This window comes from Pleurodeles waltl, chromosome 9, assembly GCF_031143425.1.
Source record: "Pleurodeles waltl isolate 20211129_DDA chromosome 9, aPleWal1.hap1.20221129, whole genome shotgun sequence".
NCBI lineage: Eukaryota > Metazoa > Chordata > Amphibia > Caudata > Salamandridae > Pleurodeles > Pleurodeles waltl.
Window position 1 is genome coordinate 286,033,331 of NC_090448.1, and position 23,002 is coordinate 286,056,332.

At 38.6% G+C, this 23,002-nt stretch overlaps 1 protein-coding gene across 10 annotated transcripts in view; it reads right to left on the reverse strand.

Annotated features, from left to right (window-relative positions):
• The window catches only part of MITF (melanocyte inducing transcription factor), a 654,150-nt gene that overhangs the window by 11,467 nt on the left and 619,681 nt on the right, over positions 1–23,002 (reverse strand). For 4 of the 10 annotated variants that reach the window (XM_069206728.1, XM_069206732.1, XM_069206729.1 and 1 more), the window contains exons 3-7: positions 21,104–21,331; positions 17,461–17,556; positions 15,370–15,487; positions 5,305–5,361; positions 4,709–4,784 (exon numbers count right to left, since the gene is read on the reverse strand). In XM_069206728.1, coding sequence (XP_069062829.1) covers positions 4,709–4,784; positions 5,305–5,361; positions 15,370–15,487; positions 17,461–17,556; positions 21,104–21,331 — 575 coding nt within the window. Of the gene's footprint in view, positions 1–4,708; positions 4,785–5,304; positions 5,362–15,277; positions 15,312–15,369; positions 15,488–17,460; positions 17,557–21,103; positions 21,332–22,853; positions 23,000–23,002 lie in introns of those variants that run through there. The other 6 variants (XM_069206736.1, XM_069206735.1, XM_069206737.1 and 3 more) reach the window with 5 other exon arrangements.

Sequence of the window (23,002 nt, forward strand, 5' to 3'; positions counted from 1 at the left end):
GCAGCCTTAGTATTCAGCGCACACACATTTAATAGCTCCAGCCACGGGCTTCCGAGCAGAGCTTTGTGCAACTTTACCCACTCTTTTACACATTAAGCATTGTACAACATTCTCCCTAACCAGCCCTACCTCCCCAGGATCTGTGTCACCTACCGGTTATTGGAACCCTTGTGGAGGCTGAGTATCCCAATTAATTCATGCTTTTCACTGTAAATAATATATGATGTGCATTTACTGGTGCCTTATCTAAACGTACGCTACATGCATTTATATTTGTAACGTGGAATTGTAAATTAATGAATACATCAATAAATGAACAAATATATATTTTAAAAAAATCAGTAGGAGCTGTTATGGATACCACCTAAAGGAGTTCCATACTTTTGTTTAACAACTCTTTTCCAAAGAAAAGGTCCTTTTAAAAGAAAGAACAATAGGCCAAACATGTAATCCTTTGCTCGGTCCTATACTATTCAGACTATTTAATTTGTCCACTCTTATTGTACTGGTATGTGTGTCACACTTCCTTTGATTAACTGGTCTCTCCTCCTGTCGCTGCCAGAGACTGAGAGAGAAATGGACATGGGGTGAGCGTCAGAAAGAGAGCACAGGATGTCATAGTGCATGTCCATACAGCGGGGATCTGGTGGCTGCTGTATGTATGTGCACCTTAGCCCTCATCGGATGTCTATGACTGCACCGCCTGGAGAGGAAGCATGCCAAGGGTGGTCATGAAGGCTTTCCTTTATTGAACAGGTGAAGAGGGTGAGTTTATTTTTTGTTTTTACAATGTTCCACTGCAAATGTGGGAACTTTCTCTTGAATGGGGCAGGATAGAAAATTTCTCAACTCATTTCGAAACACATAACGGAAAAGGGCTAATTTGAGGTTAAGTCGATGCAAAACATTATTATATTCAATGTATGCGATAGAGACCTATGTCTCTGACAAAGAAGGCAGAGTACAGGAGTGTTATGACTTCTCTGTATCACTTTATAAAATCAATCAGCTGAAGACAAGTGAGGAAATCTCCTGGTTCAAATCTTACACTGTGTCAATCTGCTCCGTAAAGAGCTATGGGCCTGATTTAGTTACTGGCAGAGGGGTTACTCCGTCACAACCGTAACAGATATCCCGTCCGCCGAAATCCAAATCCCATTATATTCTGTGGGATTTACATTTCCATCATGGTTGAGAGAGTAACCCAGCCGCAAATTTATAAATCGAGGTCTTATTTAGTTATTGGCGGAGGGGTTACTGCGTCACAACGGTGACGGATTTCCCCTCCGCCAAAATCAAAATCTCATTATACTCACCATTGTGACGTAGTACGCTCTGCTGCAATATCTAAATCAGGGCCAATATCATAGCATCAATTAATACACTGAAGTTAGAACAGGTCAGAGAAGAGAAGGACATATTTATTTTAATACTGTGTTTACCTTTGAAAGGTCATGCTTTTTCTGTGCGTCTAGTCCCATTTTACATTCTATTGGTTGCAGATGTTGAAATTACCTCTGTTTTTTTTTAAAAAACATTAGTTTTGGGAGCAGAACTGTGCGATTAAAGGATTTTATTTAGAGGGGCGAGAAGGCTAAATAGTTAAAAATGGGAATTATTGTGCATTCGTTTATTGACATCAATGCACATTTTGTGACAGATTACAGGTGGCCACTTTTGATCCTCTCATCCTCTTTGGTCACCCAAGAACTGAAGAATTCTCTTTTAAGTGAAAAGTAGGCATTCAGTTAGCTTTACAAAGACCTCTGTGCTCCTTTATATGCCATGGAGACATGAATAAATAATGTGGATGTGCTGAATTATGGTTTACGTTTATTAGTCGGGGATGTTTGCGCATGGAGTACAACGTTCATACATGCAATAGTCTTGCAAAGAAAGCCAGGATACCACACTAAATGCAGCACATGTAAATATCAATGTGGTGCATTAAAATGTGTATACAAATGAGTAAAACCATTACTGTTTATTGAGTTTAAAAAACAGTGATAAATGGAATGGAATGCCAGGGCAAAACTGCTCTTAAGTTGTTTGTGTTCCAGCTCAGGAAGGACCGGGCTTGGCAGTTCAGGCTCGATTGTTCCCACTGGAACAGGGTGAAGACTGATTTGCATATAGCTGGGTCCAAACTGAGGAGGCACAGTGCAAAATAATGACTGACTGGGACCCGACTGACTGAGATCAATTCATGCAATCCATTCATAATTTGTTGTTGTACTGTTTATTGAGTCATCATAATGCCCTCAGCGGTCATCCATTTTATAACGGCTTAAGAACACAATTTGGGACATGTGATAATGGAGCAGCAGTTCAGTAGTTAATTTCATCTGCTTCTACACAAAATTTGCAAACATTTTCCTAAGGCACATTCTCTGTGTTTTCAGACAACAGTGTGTCTTCTTGAGGAAAATTGCTGTTCACTAAACATAAGTCACTCATTCAATTTAGTGTTAACCACTTTCTTTGTAATTAATGATTTATATATGGATTTCCCTAAATTGTAAATGTAGCAAAAACTGAGTCTAAATTGCAAAAAAGTGAACTGTTTTTCTTACTTCATTTTGTATAACTGATGTTGCCTTTAGTATAAAGGCACGTTTCTTGAAAAGAGAAACCCAAATGCTTGCACTAACTATTTAAAGACAAAATTATGCAGATGTGATTAATGGCAGCTCTTCTGTAATGGCGGAGGAGCAACACCCCACTCCGCCATAAAATGAAAAATAAAATGCTAATTATTTTTTTTTATTATCAGTTAATTTTTCACTGGGTGAGCCGATCTGAGTCAAGGGTGGGGCTGGGCCAGGCAGTCTCCAATTAACAGTGGCAGGGACTGAGAGGAGGAGGAGTGGGCACTGTAAGTGCGCATGTCGGTTTGACCAGCCATCTTAGGATGGCCAAACCGACATATGCACTTAGATCTCTCTAACCAACCTGTGTTACACAGCAAAGTGGAGATTAGACATGGGCTCTCAGTCCCTTAGTGGGCACCTAACCAAGCCTCTCAGACCAATCCTGGCACAGCTCTCATGCTGGGTCATAGCATGACAGCAGCATCTGGATTGGGTGGGCAGTCTGGGAGCCTGTGCTTGCCCATAGGCTTCCGGGAGCAGAGGAGCACGGAGGAGGCTCACGGCAGTAGCAGCAGGTCTGTTTTTTTTTTTTCCATTATTATGTATCCCCACCCGCACCAGCGTGCTGACCTACCACTTTCCAGCTGTTGCTGGGTGTGACTATGAAAGGTGGGATAAGCTCCCAATCTACGTCCTGTGGATTTCTCACAAAAATCATACATCCTTGCAGTACATTTTATGGCTTTTAAAAAGTTGGCTCTAATATGGAAAGTTGCAAACGGCTTATAACCTTTTAACAGCTGCAATTAAAAAAATGTATGCTACTTTGAACTTGTTGACAAACAATGGCATCCTTTGAAAATATACTATTCATAAGAACTGTTAATTAGGAGACCTTTTTAAGTATTGTTATCGCCTTTTAGACCTATCTACTGGCTTTGCCAATGTTGTTCACAAATGTTGTAGTGCAACAACAAACAAAAAAGAAACGAAAAACAAGAAAAACAAAGGTGCGGGGAAACCTACACTGTTGCACATCATGCCATTCTATAAACATATGCAAGCATCACAAAGCATGTACCAACCATAAATTCAAAAGAAAAAAATATGACAAGTGGGCAATAGTGCTTTTTTTGTTTAGCAGAGTGCTCAGCAGCAAGTATCAACTGCTGCACATTCCAAAATGGGACAATTTAAATGAATGCCAGGGTGGGGCAACAGTGAAGAAGCAGGTGGGGGAAAGCGACAGGGAAAGGAGGAATACAAATATAGCCAGTGGGGGAGGAGGAAAAAAACTGCCACAAAGGATATAGCAACATTGTGCTTGGGATGGGGTGAGAAGTGCATAGGAGAGAGAAACCATAACACAAGGGAGCGAAAACAGGGAACGCAGAGTGTGGGTGTTTTTTGGGGAATCAGCACATGAAAGGGAGAGCTAGAAAACACATGCACTTTCATGGAATGCTAAAAGAAAAAGTAAAAAGTTTTTTTTTTTTTTTTAAAGTGAGAAGCTAAAGAATGTAAATCAGCTAAGCAAAAGGATGGCAAAGAGGAACACACGCCATAGTTAGGCAAGCCAACTAATAAAGATAATAATAATAAGAAGAAGAACAACCAAATAAAAGTGGCAATAAAGCCAAAGAATGGTAAGCAAAGGATGGGCTTACTTTTCATGTAACTGACTGATGGAGGAAAAGATACCTTTTATGTTCCACTGACGGAAAGATTAGTTGATCAAAAGACCATAAATTTCCTACTGTGGGAATCCAAATTTCACAAGAAACATTTGGGGTTGTCCTGGCACAAGGAAAATACATAGTTTTTGTCCTGATTCAGAAATGCCCCTTGCCCCTTTCTCACAAATGGCCAATAATTAGAAATGTATTTGGAGCTCTGTGGTGAGGTAATAAAGATACAAGTGAGTGAAGGATAAGTAGAGACAGGATAATCTCAGTTTTGCGTTCCTCTTCTACACAGAAAGTGTCAAATTGAGATACATAATCCGAATGTATGAAATATGAAGAATAAGTCTGGACACAGTTCTTGACTATCAATAAAACATACACAGTTCTTCACTATCAATAAAATATATATGTAGTCATTAAAAATATACTTACGGGTCATTTGATTTAGGTATCAAAGTACCTAACTCTTTAATGCGATCATTTATATTAAATCTTCTTCTTCTTTCAACTATAATAAAGCAACGCAAGGAAATATCTAAATTAGACATTTTGTAAAAAGGAAAAGGCCATTTAAAGATAATAGCTAATGCAAATGTGTTGTTAGCATAGGCTTTGCGCTATTTTACTTAAAAAAGCAGATGGAATGTTTTTGCAGTCCTTACTTCCTCTACAAAACTGCTTTGGACATCATATTCTCTTATATTTTCACACATGCTACTCCAGCAGCAAAATCGAAGTGACTTTACCTTAAGTGAACAAACATGTATCCATCAAATTTATATTTATAATGAGAAAAAAGTCTTCAGTTTCATGCTGTCATACACAACAGCATTTCAAAGTGAGCATAATGCACATTTCTCCTAAATCAAATAGGCACTATTGACATACATTGATATATTATGAAGTCTAATGACATCTAAATAACACGCACAGATGAAGACTGAGTTATTCCAACTTGAATAAACATACAGAATTCGTGCCTGATGAAGTAAAACATAACGCAATACACAAAGGAATGATTAACCTACTCAAATTATGGTTGTCCTTCTTCTGTCTTTCTTTGGCCAATGCTCGTGCTTCTGACTCTGTAATAATAGAACAGAGAATGTAGAAATACTCAATGTGAAACTTCTGTAACAAGAAATTCTTCGTCAACTGATGTGTTGGCATCAATGGCAATGACAGTTTCATCTCGAGAAGCTATGCCTAATTAATATAGAGGCATCTATTTTGGTGCATAATTTGGTATAGGCACAGTGTTTGTTAGCAATGTATACAGTGACCAATAATCCAATTTTCAACAATGTGTCTCAGTGTTACCTTTCCCTAGAGGTCCAAAACGCAAACATCCAGTTATTTATATCATAAGTAAGTGGAAATGAGTTTTTAATTAGTCAATTCAAGGGAACTAGAGGGAGCCTCGCTAATTTATTAATACAGGTAACAGAATACAACACAAAAAGCACCCAGATGACCCAGTTCATTCTTTTAATGCACCACTCAGTAACAATGGTAAATATGACCTAGATTTATAATGGGGACTAAATACTGAGGTATGAACTAAAAGAACAAATTTCCAACACCAGGATTAGATGTTCGCTGTTTTAGAGACATTTAACTTAAACTGTTTTAAATTTTGCTTCTCAAGGTAGGAAACATCACAAATGGCGCAACAACTGGAATGCCTCTACAGCAAAATACATTTCAGTCCATAATAATAATTTAGGTGTGGTGCCAAGCTTTTAAGAGGTGCTACTAAACATATTAAATCAAGGTCGATTTACATATTATGCTGTGCCAAAGTAATGTAAAAAGCCATTAGAAAAAAGAAGCCACCTTTCAGAAAATTGGTTAAAAACAAAAATAGAGCAAGCAAGCTGGCAGGTGAGTGTCCGATATGCCAAACCAGTTACATTGCATAACTCATGTGCCAGGTTTATAGTCTCCCCCATAACTGAAGGTGAACCATTGTACATAGGCCCATGACTAGTCAAAATTTCTCTCATATTTTGCACCCCACATGTCTTTGGGAACACTAGCTAATACACCTCTTCTCAAATTTCTAGAAACGCCACCCAAGGCTCGCAGTATGCCCAAAAGTTTTCTTTGCCACTCATTCAGAAGGGAAGTAGTAGCTTTCTGGTTGAAACTTTTTTGTGTTGAGTCAATGTGTTTCATTACATTGGAAAACATAGTAAGACTTGTACCACAGTTGCCTCTAAATTTTTTAGGGTTTTTGTTATTTTTTCCAGTTGTCTTTATCTCTTCAGGGGTTTTGTCTTGTGACATGTAGGTGCTTTGATTGTGTTGTTTTTAGCAGAGCACGGCTTTCCAACACTCCATCATGGCAACCATGTTAATGCTAAATCCAACTATTGCTTCTTGTTTCAGTTGATCTATTTATGTCATGAAAAATGCAAATATAAAATGCACAAAGAGCAAATAATGCAAGTGAAATTAGGATTACATTTGAGCCCTTTCCCCTATTTCATGTATTCCAGGCTTGCCCCGGTTTTTAGCCCTTATATCACTTGGCAGTGTAGGCTATCTTTGGAAAAAGCTGATTTCCTTCCTTGTTGGAAATCTGTTCTTCTGCTGTCTCTATTAAAAAAGACTGAAGCAGAAGTTGATCTTTCCAACTATCGTCCTATCTCCCGTTTGCCTTATTTGGCGAGTTGGAAAGTATAGTTCATGTTTAGCTATCAAGGTTTCTGGAAGTCAATGACATTCTGGACATCTCTCAAATGGGCTGAACTGCACTGAGTCTACCCCGCTGGCAGTGGTAGACAGAATTAGAGTGGAGGGACTTCAGGGCAAGGCTTTTGGCCTGATCTTTTTAGACCTGTCTTCTGCCTTAGATACTGCCTCTCACTTCCAGCTAGTTCTAAGCTTCATGAAGCCGGCCTGCATTCTTCTACGCTGCAATGGTTTGGAGCATTTTGCCCAACAGATCCTACTCTGTGTATCTGGCTCCACTTAAATCGACCTCACTGCAGACTAATTGTGGTGTCCCAGAAGGGTCATCTCTAAGTCCATCTTTGTTTAATGTCTATGTTGCCCCCTATGTGAATATTGTCAAATCTTGTAGCTTCGAGACATTTTCTCATGCGGATGATACCTAACTCATTATTATCATCAATTAAAATCTGCCTCAGACTCGTGAGAATCTTTTGGGCTGTCTCTCGAACATGGCTAGCTGGATGTGTTCACACTGTTTGAAGTTGAATGCAGAATAAAACTGGCATTGTGGTGTTCCGGGGTGGTGGACAAAGTCTAGACTAATATCTGGTGGCCTACTTCCCTTGGTGCGGTTCCATTACCAAAAAGAGCCACCAAGAATTTGGGAGTTGTATTAGACAACTCACTTTCTTTGCAGGACCAGGTAAACTGAGTGTGTGGAAGGTGTTTTGGTCTCCTAGGCATGCTGAGGAAGCTAATCAGATGGATCCCTATAGCCTGGCGCAGGACAGTCACTCAGTTGCTCATTCTGAGCAGACTGGACTATGGCAATGCCTTATACCTAGGGACAGCCAACTACCTCTTCTGTTGCTTGCAGCGTATACAGAATGAAGCAGTCAGACTGATCTGTAACAACCTCAAAAGGAGCTCAGCATCAGCCTGCCTCAATCAGTTGCACTGGCTTCCAGTGCTGGAAACAGCCCGATTTAAACTACTTTACTATATGCACAAGTCACTTTATAAATCACCTGCTATTTTGTGAGGCAAAGTGGTCTTCTATAAGCATATTAGAGCGTTGCGTTCCTCCCATCAAGCCCAGATTCGTAGTACCCAAATTAGGAAAACCAGGATGGGTGGCTGCTCTTTTGGGGGCACTTAACTAAAATTCCCTCCCTCAGGAAATGCGTCTTATGAAGGACCTTCTTGTGTTCCGTAAGCATTTGAAAACATGACTGTACCTTCTTCAGGGGCATTTATTTGCAGAGCTTCCCAGTTTGGTTCTAGTGCAGAGATGTCACTTCTGGATGATGAGGGCATTTTATAAATAAAATAAATAAAACTAAAATAAAAATAATCTTAAAGTAATTCTTTGAATAATAATCAACACTAAAAAAACAAAAACAGTTTTTCTTGTTCCCTAGTGTTGATTATTATTCAACGACATTCTATGTATGGTGTTTATTAATTAATACAACCCAAAGAACCACTTTACGCTCATTATTATTGCATTATTTGTTGTTTGTGCTTTCGTTATGTGAAATCCATATATCTGGTCAGAAAGATCAGTAACAATTTATAGGAATAGATTTTCTGACACTTCTAATCGGGTCAGAGAATGTAACATGTTTTGAGAAGGATGGGAGAGAAAAAGCTCTATAAAAGGTTGCAAGCTAAAAGGGAATCAATGCAACCGCTTAATATTTGATTTATGCTCTTGATCATGCTACCTGAAAGCAATGTTAAATGGCCAATTTCTTATATTTATTTAATCTGTTACTCAAGTTACTTTCATTATTTAAATAATACATTATCCCTCAATCATAGTTATTGAAGGCTATACAATGTGTATCTAGCTAGGCTATTAAAAAATACAATGACAATGAAATCAGATTAAGGAGAATCCTTTCAAAGAAGTGAATACTATAAATAAATCTCTATGTTGGCAAAAAGCTGTCCCTGAAGTTCATCATATCTCTTAACCTAAACATACCCCTATTTGAAAGGCTTTAACTTACTTCAAGTGGAACCTTCACCCTTACCCTTAATCTAGCTATAAACCTAACCCCTGGACTACTCCTAAACCATAACCTAACACCAAGTCACATAAACCATAAATCCAGCAACAACCCTTGTGGTACAACTAAATCTGTCCCAATTCCAATACCCTAAACACAACCGAAAAATTAAGAACTCTTTTCTTAATTAGAAAGAAACACTGATCTCAATGATAAATTAACAATGTATTTGTACTATTTACCTCAGAGGATTATTCACAATGGCTTTATTCATTCTAGAAGTTATCATAATATAATCTTGTGAAATTACATCTCAAGTTCTGGCAATACAGAAAGTACACCTCAAGCACCGTGATTAAACAGGACCACATTATAGATATTCCAAATGTAAAAGGGAAATCTGTTATATAAATAACTCCAATAGGATCAGTTTACATATCCAGAACTGTATCAGTGACTAAGACAAAGAGCACTGCTCTGCAGTGCAAAATGTGTATTGGGGGTAATCCTTACTTCCTATCACAAAAAACTACATAAGAACATGGATTCTTTTCACAGCATAGTACAACACAATTATTAAAATGGTGAACTCAATAGTGCAGTTCTCATTGAAGATCAGCAAATTGAACACACAGCAACAACACAAAAAATAAGTGGAAGTGGTGTTTTGTTATAAAAAAGGCTTAGCTAAAATGATGCTATACTGGTGCATCTAAGGCTATCTTAAGTATGATTTACAACAGACAAACTGAAAAATTATGAACATTATTCTAACTAATTTCTCCACAACATGTTTTATATAATTTAAAAAGGGGACACTTTAACAAGAATGAACAAGTTCCTTGTTTTCTGTCCTCATGACTTCTACCCCGTAACTTGAGAAGGGCTGTTTTAGCTTATGTCCAATTGACCTTATTGGACACAATGGGCCTACTCAGTGATTTGTCTGTAAGCGGCATTTGTGTACTACATTTCTAAGCAATTGCTCAATTTTCAAATAGATATATTTCACTAGATGAATGATTTATAGTTCAGCCAAGTAGTATTTTGTTTGCTAGTCTTGTTCCTTTATTAGTTACACTAAAAGGCCCTTGTGCTAATTTGGATCTGAAGAGAACATCAACATATAGTTTTTTTTTATTTTCACTGTTTATTGCAACACAAGGCGCTGCAGCTCAATTGTTAATCCTTACTCAGTGGAAGGAGCAGATATAACCGTGAAGGCACTGCAAAGCCTCTGGGAATTTTAACATAAAGAGGCCTTTGCAGCCCTGGGTGTGGTGTTGCCTTGCTCCCCCTTACCAACACGGAGTTGGCATAACTTACCAATTCTATTTGGTTCCACTCGCTAGCCAACTTTGAGAATTGGAGAACTGTATAAGAAAAGCATTGTGTTAAGTTATGGGAAGGAAGGCTGGCCTTCAGCCCAAGAAATGTTATGGTAGTGAACTGCTTGCAGCAAGTGCCTATAAATACTAAAAAACAACACCACCAACAATTGCAATATTCATAATAATAAATGTGCACTCAATTATTGACATCACCAAACAGAGCTTTATTTCTAACACACATTTGTGACGACTCCCCCGGAGTCACTGACAAAAGAAAAGATGCCGTTGCAAAGGCATTTATGTTCCTGGCCGGACTTCTGCTGCCTAGAAATGTGTGCATTGTAAGTAATTGTTCCCAACCGAGTCAAAGTCACCTAAGGGGGTGAACCATAAGATTACACATCTAGTCCATCTCGCTTGCCTTCAGGAAAGTGGAAATGCTATTAAAATAACAGTACTTGGTTTGAAGGATGAGAAGGCTGAATACATTTGCCAAAGACGATTGGCATCAATGACTAGGCAGAGTCTAGCAACATTATTTTTAAAACCCTGTGTCCCTAAAAAAGCCTGTTAAGAAAAGTTCAAAGGTACGAGAGTTCTGGAGTTTTCTTTATCAGCAAAGATATCACTCACAAGTACAGGGAATGAATTAGAGAACCTCCAGAGATGCTGGCACAAAGGCACAGCGGTGATTGTGTCATAACAAACCCATCACAGAGAACCCCCTTGCAATGACCAGTGATAGCAAATAAACGTTCAGTTAAGGCACTTCATCATTTTTTAACATTCCATCAATGGGTAATTCTTATAGTGAGGATTATATTAATTTATTTATATTTATGGCTTATATGTACTTTAAGGTAAAAAGTTACAACTGTGATTTAAATTAGGTATAGCCTTAGAAAATAAGAAATAAGAAACAGAATTAGACTTTATTTTAAGGGTTAGAGTTTAAGTGAGGGTTAAATTTAAGACAAGTTAAAGAATGGCAGATACTGCAAAGGGTTACAGTAAGGTTTAGGGTTGCATTAAGAGTTCAGTTTATACCTATGGTAAATTATAGAGTTACAATTAGAAGTTAGGTTAGGAAAGGGTCATGAAAGAGGACACAAGGGAAGTAGTTTTAATGTAGGATATTATCTGCAGGAACTTCTGTTAATTAACTGTCATTACATTCTTTGTTAAGACTAAGATCTGGCACAGCTATGCTTGGGAGACAATGACCTTCATAGCAAACTCTTGACATAACCCCCCTCCTCCACCCCACGCCCTAATTTCATTTGCCTATGGGGGGCATACCAAAACAAGCGTAGTGTCACTCATCACTCAGTCAGAATTATAATGGCCATCTTTAAGTCAATAAAGGATCCAGACACCCGGGCTCAATATGATTCTAGGAGAAAAGGGCATACCTTTCTCAAAAGAGATACTTTATAGCTTCCATGGTAGCATTAACCTGTTTATACTCTGACAGGTTGGAATAAAATATAACTTCAAGGGCCTTTGCTTTGTTGGTAGGATTAACTACTTGATTTGATATATATATTTTTTTAAATACAAGTATGTTCAATTATTCACCTTGTTTTGGACCACAGGGAAAAGTAATTCTCCCACTGCAACCACCCAATATCTGGTTTATCCAAGACTGATTTAGCAAATAATGACCTTTGTGCAACTAGATATCAGGATCGTCACCTTGAGTCTGCTAGGGGTAAAGAGGGATAGTTGTCCACTACTGGGCATTCATATTCAATACTCAATGAAAGCCTTTATTAATTTTGAATAATTCATTACATTCACAAGAAACAAACACTACCATTCACCATTTAGGCCTTCTGAAAACTCCAAGTTGAGTATTTGCTCTTTCTAAACTTCCTTGTGCTGCAACTCTCCACCTAGAAATGACAGCTTCCTGCTCACAACATACTGAGTTATTAGTAAACTAAAGATTAGACCCTGAACCATTCAACTCTTCTGCTGTCGTAACACTATGATCAGAAAAAACAACTTTCAAGATGCAAGAAATTAAACTGCCAACGGGGACAAGTGAAGCTTGAGAAGACATCACAGACCAGATGATGTGCGTACATTTTGGATAAACAAATTCACCCTGTAAAAACTCATTAACATGGTTATTATGACAAATAATTCAATGTCACAACGGGAGGCAAGGTAGCAAGTGTCCTGGTCCTCTGGGAAAAAGCTTGTGGCTTAAGCTGCATTCTTACCCGGACCCCTTCCTTAGAGGGAAGCCCTGGGCCCGCGTAGAGGCTCCATAATTCCCATAACCTGGTGGGCAAGACTCCCCCCCAAGGCCAAATGGAAACGGGGCAGTCTAAGGGAGATGATGCCTTTGATATGCTGAAAGAGTGTTCCTAGCCTGGTTCAAAAGAAGGCAAAGTAGGGGGAAGCAGACCGTTTTTCGGTACCTCTCACATCAGGTTGCAAACATTTCTGGGATGGACCCAACATGCTTGAACATCCCAGACAATGGTGGTGATCCAGACTCCCTTGGTGTGTCGCGCAATGGTTTAGATGTCAGCAGACCATGGCATCCATACTCAGAGTCTAAGAGATAAAAACGCGATGAGCAGGGTCAGCAACCTAAAACATCTACGGATATGCTGAACCCAGAGGACATTTGCCATACCATGTCCTCCTAACAGGACCCAGCTGACAAGGTCAGATTATATGTGGTGAGGATTCTTAGAAAGACTTTAGACAAGGAAGGCAGGGGATGCTGGAGGGCCCTAAGAAAAAGAGAGGTCATGCCTGCCTGGACAGGCAGCTGGACATAGCAGACCCACTGACTGAAATTCTAGACATGGCAAAGGAGCCATTAAAAAAGGGTGCGTCTGAGATTCTGTATGGATGGGACAATAGGCAATGATGCTCCTGGGCTATGCAATTTGCACTATTTCTATGAATACACACAGATCTCTGCTTATCAGGGTCGACCCTAAATTCAGTGACCACACTAATTTCAGAGTAGGCCAGTTGGCGAAAAGGGGTTTGTCTCCACAACCATTCCGGAAAGAAATGAGGAACTATTTTTTCACTCTCACATCGCTTGACAAGGCCAAGTCATCTATAATAAAATTATTGAGAAAGACTGTTTTTGGAGGGACCAGCCAGGGATGAGAGCACCTCCACTGGCCATTTCCTTTAGGCGCAACAGCAATTTAGGAATCAAATACTCTGGCTAGTCCGATCCCTTCTTTCCATTCAGGGGTAGGGGGGAGACTAACATTGTTATGCCACAACTGGTGCCAACAAACGATAGATAAGTCTTACAGACCATCAGGGGTTTCCAATTGGAGTTTAACGGCTTGTCAAGGCAATGAGGAGGCCGAGGCCTATAACCTCCTTAGCAACATTCTGCTACAGGGAGATTTACTGGAATTCACAAGGTGTTGAACCAAGGCCTGGATGTGAACCTGGTTATTCATTGTACATGCTCAGAATCTGAAGATACTAGGTCACATCACTTCTGTGAAAGCTCATCTAGTTTGAGAATTGAGACATCCAGGAGGGCCAGAAACATGTATCTGGTTCTTGATTTCAGTGGCTCACACAACTTCACTGAAGTTAAATCTTATCTGAGGTGACATGGGTTCTGGAGGAGAGCTGTAAGAATTCAGTGGAACCTCCGGGCTGAAATTAAGAAATGCTATAGCCATGATTGTTCTTGCTACAGAGTTTTTATAACTGATCTCTTGGCAGCAGATTGGACTATGCTGTACATATATTGCTAGATACACAATATAAACACAATAGAAAATACAATTCACTGTAGAAAACCTCTCGAACATCAATATTTCTCTTTAGTCTTATGTTAAGATTAATGTTGCTCAGATAGAAAAATAATTATAGAAGTACAACCCAAATTCTAAATAAAATTATATTAGCACTGACAATAGAACTGGCCAAACCAACTGTTTACCTAAGGACAGATCTAGATCACTCACAGATGGCATGAAAATGTGGTAAGCTCTCACCTACATGGGTTTGACCTGCAGAAGTACCAAACAGTTTTACCTCTGTTATTGGTTTCTCCTCATCTCTATCGTTTATTGCAAATTCTGGTCTGATTTTTCACCTGAACTCTGAAGCACCTCTCCAACTACCACATTAATACGTAAACTACACACATTTCATAAAGGATTGAGCCATCACACGTTATCCCTTATTGTCACTCAGAACCACAAATATTGCAGATATTGATCCACCTCTATCCACATCTGGTCAGCCTGCATTACACATCTTATACCACTTTGCTTTGTGGCCTGTGCTGCAACTAAAATCCCCCTTTCTGACTAATATTTTGCAAAGTTTGCCTCAGCAAGACTATTTCTTCAATGAATAAACCACTTTAATTTGGCTATGTTAACTCAATTTTCGGAATTTTCTAGTACTCACAATGTGATTACAGTTAATAGTCTACCAAGCGTTTATGTAGTTAGTACATTTCATACATACAAGCATTTATGTAGTTAGTACATATCATACATTTTTCTGCTCCAGCAAATGTAATATAAATATCAGATGTATTTGGTGAATTTGTTTTCTCTGTAAGTGGTATATATGCTTCTCTCCGTCCTAGGCCACCTTAAACCCTCACATCCCACAGTTCGTGCTCAGATGCCTGGTAGGGCCAGGTTTGCATGTAACAATAGTGAATATAAAATTACAGAAATATAGATGACCCAGAATAATATATCTTATGCAAACAATGGAGGCTATATGCCTACTAACAGAACTTTTTTATTTATTTAGGCACAGCAGTGTTTCGTGGAGACATTGTACCGAGTATTGTATGGTAAACTGGTGAGTTTTATGAAAACAAACAAGAGGTTATCTGACGATCCAGAGGTCTTCAAATTCAAGAGCTCCCAATTTAGAACAGTCATTCATGTACAATAGACTTACTAAACTATCATATAACATACCATAGAATCAATAAATGCAAGACATACCGTAATAAACTGTTGCGTCCAGGTTATCCTCGTTCTAAATGAATGCAAAAAAGCATTGTCAACGTACAGTAAACAGATTTCCAAAGATTTACCTGTGAGCTCCTTTTTAATATTGGGGAGATTAGCTGGACAAGAGTTGCTGATGCTAAGGCCTGAGGGAGGCATGCCTTGGTTGCCATATATATCAATCAAATTACCAGATACAGGTAACTGGAGAGAATAAAAAGAGAAAGAAAGACCTCAGCTAGTGCAGTGGCTAAATCCTTTCTTTCCAGTTAATACCAGTGACATATCTACACTGTTTGATGCACTCTGATTTCACAATAGATCGGTCAGTTGTAGGAATTGCATTGCAAGCACCTGGTATATATTTTATGTACCTGCCTATCAGTAAACACAGAGTACATTGTTAAGGCTAGGAATTTCATAGACAGCACCTATCTGATGCTGGGTTTGACAATGAAATTAAAACATGTTGAGATAAAAAGCACCGTATTCAATAGTAGTCTGTGAATAATGTTCTGATAAGGCAAATTATTCCTACATTAAACTGTAGGTTATATCAGACAGTGAGTTTATATTTTCAAACTCATATACTGTCCCGTGGCTTGTGCAGCTCAGGAATTATGTGACTACAATCAATGAGCATGAAGTACAGGGTGGTTTCAAAGGGGATGTGCTAAATGACCAAGAAAATCAAGTGGAAATGATGGACGCTGTGGTAGACCAAGTTGAACATACGGCATAAGGTGAGGGCTTTGAGTAGTGGCAATGTCTGATTTCCAGTGATGATAGTCAACAGAGTGTCTTTGAGGAGTCATTATGACCACGACTTTCACTTTGTAAGATAATGCCTATTGGTAGATCAGTGAGGGACTTAGAAACAAACACCATCAAATATTGAAAGAAACATCAAAAGAGGAAGAAAGATTTTGTAAAAGAGAACAGAAACTTTCAGACAATCAAAATAACTGCCACATCTCATGCACAACACCAACGCTATGCCTTTTACACTAGAAATCGAATGTCTGTGTTTATTTTTTTACTATCTTCTATATGGCTACAGATTAACAAATAAAAACACCTTGGCTTTTCAATTTTACTAACATTATGTTTGACCGCATAAGGAAAATACTACTTATAAGACTACACCTGTAACACTTAAATAACTTTTGAAGTAAACTTAACACATTTTAACAAACCTGTCTCTCATTTGATACACTATTGATAGCTTAGAGCAGTGTAAATTTGGAATTCCAAAATACTTCTGCTGTTCGTGTCCTGTGCAATAATTTTCTTAATAGTCCATTTTTGCTTTAATTCTGAAGTTTTCCATTTACTCTAACACTAGCCCGCTTTCACACTTTTCATATTGTTCCTTTTACTCATTTATAGCCAGCATTTTAGTTATTTTATTTTTCTTCATGTTGTCCTTTAACCTCTCCCTTCTAGCAATCCACATAATTCGCAGAATTTATCATGGTATTAATACATAAAATTATAGACTGAGCGCTCCACCTTATACACCTGCATTAAGTTGTCAATCACTACTTATGCATTGTACTAACCCTGCTTCTTTCCTACATCCATCCCCAAGGCACATGTTTGTCACTTATTTAGGATACTTATGTATAAAGTTATTATTAACTAATGATGTCATAACACTTTAAAGAGGATGAAATGTCAATAGAACTGTTACCAGAGTATGCCTTCAACTATGGAAGTAGTCATAACCTCCACTGTTTTTTCACCTTTCTTCATATTGTTTTTTAATCCCCCATCGTAAAATTATCTTTCTTTTTATATCTTATTTGTTAACATACAGCTCTATCAATACACCTCTTCCATTCCTGCTTACCCTTAGTTCTTACAGCCTTTACATAATGTTATTTTGTGTCTGCAGACCCCATTTTATTAACTTTTGTCATACGTCAAATCAGCCGGACACTCTTATAACACAAGGAGTACATGTTATTGTGAGCCTAATTTGAATCTCAAAAATATTTATTGCAGAAGCAAATAGTAGAAGAATCGGGCACAAAACATTATGTTCCAAATAACATGTGCACAACTGGCAAAATATCCGATTCTTCAACTACTGTCCAATGGTAAAATGTGACAATATTTTACATATGGAAAATTCTCACTCTGCCTAGAAAATGAACAATTAAATTGAATTGTACCGTGTTGGCCATATGCAATCCAGGATCCATCAAGCCTAGGATTTCTTCATTGTAGCTCGACTCAAGACTTATTATGTCATCAATTACATCATCCATCTGTAATAAAACCAGATGAAATACTTTGAAATAAATGCTTGCGATCATTCGAGACTAACAGCAAACTGATCAATTACTAGATATGAATATGAAATTAAACGTAGTTGAGGAAATGCAGGTTAATTTTAGGTGACATTTGGGACGTTTGCCCCTATTATCCTTTCTTTGTTGACCCAGCGGATTCGTACAGACCCAGCTATGCATTCACAAACATTTCATTAGCAAACACAGAGTAGATATGCATGTTCAAAAAGCTATAAATCTATGTTCTAGCCTCATTTTATGGTAGGTCATTTGACAATGGATTTCATGATTTCAAAGTTCCACAAAGTTTGATGCCACATCATCATAACTCAAACCAAGCAACCCTTTGATTGGATATTCTTACCCGCCTACAAATGTGCTGATGTTCCTGAAAGCAAGGACTCTGAATGCATGATGCACAATACAAATATAAAAAGTAACAGAACCGTTTACAAAAATTGAGCGAAATTGTGCATATCTGACAAATAATATATTTAAGAATGGAGTCCTAAACAAATATGATTGTGAGCCACGAAGATCTTGCAGATCGCTGCACTACAATACACGTGAACACGAATGTTATCTGGTTAAAAAGCCCAGACAGGTTGCAATATTAATTGCCATACTGCAAGTGGGCAAACCGCCAAATTCAGTGCCACGTTCCTTGCCAGATTCGGGTGCGTCTATAAGAGCTATTGAAAGACCCATCAAGTAAATCAATCCTATTATATTACCTCATTGAGCGACTTCTGTCATGTTCAATTTCAAAAAAGACAGAAAGATTTAAAATATATATCTCTACACCTATGCCGTGCATGAGCCAAAAGAAAGTTACACCTTTGGAGTACAAGGTATGAGTTATTCATAAAATTACTACATCGTGAGCAACACTGCACCCTAGTAAATTATATATGAATTCACGTTTTGTAGGCATAATTTTATCACTAGGCTGATGTATTAATTAATCCGTGCTCTCAAATTCTGAAGTTCGGAAGATTGAAGTGCAGAGATGTTTGCCTAAAATTGCACACTTTGGCCTAATGTGTTTGTTAGACATTCAAGTTATTTTTTCCAGTCACACAGTATGCAATTCAGTTACGAGTCACCTCCTGTCTTTAGTCTTACACAACAGCAATCTTTAGTGCTTAGCTACGTTTAGAGAGTTGAGTCGGCATATTATTTTCAATAAAACTAGCTTGCACAATATAAAGTTAGAATGCTAAATGGCAACATTTTCATTTTTGTCTGCAGACAGAGGGAGAAGGTACATGGAAATGATTCAGTTACATGCAAGACCACTGGAATTATGTGGCAGGAAAAGACCAAATTATGAGGCAGGGTTGACCAATTTATGTGGCGAGAAAAGTCCAGTTTTGAATTTACAACGCCAAAAGCTCTAACCCAAGCAAATGAGAGACACACTGCATTGCAAATGATGCTGGTTTAGTTTTCTTGTGGGCAATCCGTTTAAACTGCAAGGTCGGTGGAAGTATAAAAACACACTTTTTCTGAGGTAATTTGTCTTTATACTGTGTCACCGCATCTCTGCTTACTTTTGAAGGATGCTGCTTGATATATATTATTTTTGTATGTAAGAAACTTAAGTTAGGACAGGGAGAGAGTTAAGTGGCCTGGCTTGTGCTTCAATAGAGGAACATATGAACCCGAGCCAGATGTTTGGCTTGAGCGATATTAAGTCTTTGTTCATCCAATCACGGCTGAAAAGTGTTGATTAGCACTTAAGTTACATCGGACAACGTTTGTTGGATACCATAAAAGGTTGTGTAGAAGAAGACAGGGAGGGAGGGAGGGAGAGAGTATATATATTTATATATACTCTCTCTCTCTATATATCAGTGACCACTCGAGAAGTTGTGACCTGGCCTCTCTTCTCAGGCTGACACAGTAACATTGACTGTGTAGGAGACAGCATTGTCACAGTGAACGAGCACTTTATATATATATAAAATAATTGTGTTCAGTGACCCTTCTAGACCCGGCCTCTCTTCTCTGACTGAAACTCAATATTTGACAACTTGTGCTTTTCCAACTGGTGTTTTGACCAGGTTTGCACCATCAGCACTAGATGTAAATGGTAAGACACACCAAATCCGGGTCGGGTAGTATAAGGCAGGCAAAATTGATCGCCAGTGGGCTCGGTACCACTGCACCTGCTGCACGGTGGGCAGCAACACGGCAACTTAATTCAGAAAGTCATCATACAAATTGGGGCCACGTAGTCATTTTCAAACTTGCTACAAGTAAGATTAAGTCCTTGAAGTGGGAGAAAAATAAATCAGAACATTCTTAAAATAAAAGAAGTGCTCACTTATTCACCGTCTCTTTTAGCTCTGTGAAATGGTGGATAATATCACGGCAGTGACAAATTCGGAGTCACTGGCCCATTTCTGCCTTACTCGACATACCTATTTAATCTGATGCCCCAAGCAACACATTTGTTTCATAAAATAGAATTATACACAGCACTGTGCCAAAAACGTAGTTAGGCGTTTTTTTTATCAACTTTCGGATTTGTGAAACTGAGGATTCAATTTTAAGTCCAACACCCTTCCCACTTTGTTAATGACGAGGTTATAGCACGGATATAGCAGGCTTCGCGTTTTTTTTTCACTTGTTTAAGGTTGTGAATCAACCCAGTGTATTTTTAATGGTGATATTAACCTCTGCACCACACTTAACCTGCCGATGGTTTCATATCTGCTGATTACATCTGAAGCAAACCACTTACTGGTTTTATCTATGCCACCGCAAACCCTTAATATCCGACGTGATTCTTGTCAAGGGAGGACAGCAGCATACCTGTTTGCCAGCCTAAAACGGCAATGCCAGCCTGTGCCTTACTGCACAGCACTGCGAACGGGTCGGCACTATTAAAATAAAACTATTATTTTCAAAAGCACAGTATATTTGCTTTTGAGGGAGCTAAGGAGTTACCTATATCTCAAATACGTATCGATATTTCTATTGCATACGTGGCCTCGTGGAAAAACTACCGAGGGTTACTGCACACTGTAAAATTTTTGGCACCTACCCTGCTCGCCTAATCCAACCAGGAATATGTTTTTTCGCCTTTGCTATCATAAATTATAATGTAAAAGGAACAAGTAGAGTTAAAGGTGTTGCTGTAGTTCACTGAGGGCCAAGTCACAAAAATGTTTCTGTAACTTATTATGTATTAGGAGTGTTACAAAGGCAAACCATAACCACTCATACAAAACATTGGTGAATAGGCCCTCTTTGTTTTTTTTTGTTATACTTCTCATTTGAGAATCACTAGCTATTTTGCAATTTTTTCCAGGGGTAAAGTCTGAACAAAAACATAAAATCTATTTGTGAAACGCTAATGTGGTTGTAATACTTCAGTAAGCAGGAATGTTAGTAATCCCCTTGAAGTTAGGCAACGGGTCAGTAACAGATACCTTGTGTCTAATACATCAATAACTGAACCTCAATTCGCCAGTATAAAATGGAGGCACCACACCACGCCACGTACACCTCTTACCTCTTTTTCACAGTGGGAGCTGAGGGTAAGAAGTGCCATTGGGCTGTTCGGTGCGCTGCTTCCGAGCCCGGGTTGCATCATATGGTCGCCGGGCTGGTTAGGGCACGGCAAGCTCAGAACTTGGTTGGCATGTTTACTTCCTAAAGTAGTAGAGAGGTACTGCTTTACCTGCTGCCGCTGGGCTTGCTGAATGTGGTACTTGGTCGGATTTTCAAGGTGAGTCTGCACCTGGCAATACAATAAGAAACGGCGTCATTGGCCAATGGTTATTCTGATACAGGCTTAACAAAGTTAAACACATTGAGGAGGTCTGTGAAAGTTAACAGTGCTAAATTTCAGTTTTAAAGTAGAATGTATAAAACTAGACAGTCATTGATGCACAAGTTAATTAGGGTGCGCCAAACACAAAGTGACATTTTGATAAGACATGCTCATTTCCCTTCTTCCCTTGATACTAAGGGCCTTATCTAGAGTTTGGAGGATGGGATACTCAGTTACAAATGTAGCAGAGATCCAGTCCGCTGTATACAAGCGCATTATGTAGCCCAGGCACTTGTAATACGGGGGGATAGGATATCCTCCACACTGTGACAGTGTATCACACCAACATAACTTTATATAAGGCCCTAAACTTGGCTATGAACTTGTATGTCTAGAGGGACAGATGCCGAAGACCACTTTTTGTAATACCATAGATTAACTAAATACCTCATCACCATCCACATAGAATATAAAAATATCATCCAAGTTATACCTAGAATAGTACTATTAACTTCTACACTAATAATCAATAACAAAAGAGGACATGTTCTTTGTACCTCATTAACCCTTAATAAAGTAGTAATCAATTATCGTGTATCAGACTCCCATGCAGTCTCTCATCCATTAGTCCTTTCTCTCTTCTCTGCCCCCCAGTCAGATACCTATCTGCACTCTCTTCTTCGTGTAAACCTCAACACTGCCTTGAAGCCAGGTCTGTGCAATACAATTTCTCTACATATGTACAAGAGTCCTGTCCTAAAAGATATATGCATCATAGAGATAGTTTGAGAGTAGAAAAATGGAAGAACACAGCCACATTCAGAAACCCAAAGAAGTTGAAAACCGTTGGAAAAATGGTAGTTATGCTACATCGAATGTCATTTATCCAAGACAGTATTGCTCACAGAATTTCACACAAATTGGAAAATTATGATGCTATTTCATTTCCAAACCCAAATTGTCAATCACGCTCATAGTCATGCAGCATATCCTATTATGTCAAAAGAGAGTGCCACCGAGTTTCACGTACACGCTAAGGGCTACAATACGTAGAGCGATATTCCATACCTCTGCAAAGTACAGCAAGGAGCAACAGAGAAATGAGGTAAAATTGTTTGCCACAGAAAATAATTCCATCCGTATAACTAAAGATGCTGTATTTCCACACCTTTAAGATGTAAGACTTACGCAAAATATAGTCAAACATTTCTATTTCAAACCGGTCATCGAAATTCTGTCAATATCAACACATACATTTTGGTCGCAGACTACCAAACATGCACGCAGTAAACAGTTTGCATGATTCGAGTAAACATTGCAATGAATCATATTAAAACATTGTATACACGTTTAGTGCTAAATGCTAACACTAAGTACCAATTAAATAATATTGGGAGTACTTGGTTTGTCTTTAACTGCAAAATAACGAGGACTGTCTTTGCTCCAGCCTGGAAGCACAACACCGAACAAACACACAAATACAACCTACCTGGTAGTGATTGTAGTCCAACATTTCCAACATGATGATAGTCTGAAAAATGTGTGAGTTGATAAGTAGGCTGGCAGGCGACTGACTAGCTTTCTAGGTTGTTCCACACTGGAGATCAGTGCATGAGACCATCACAAACAAGTTTTCTT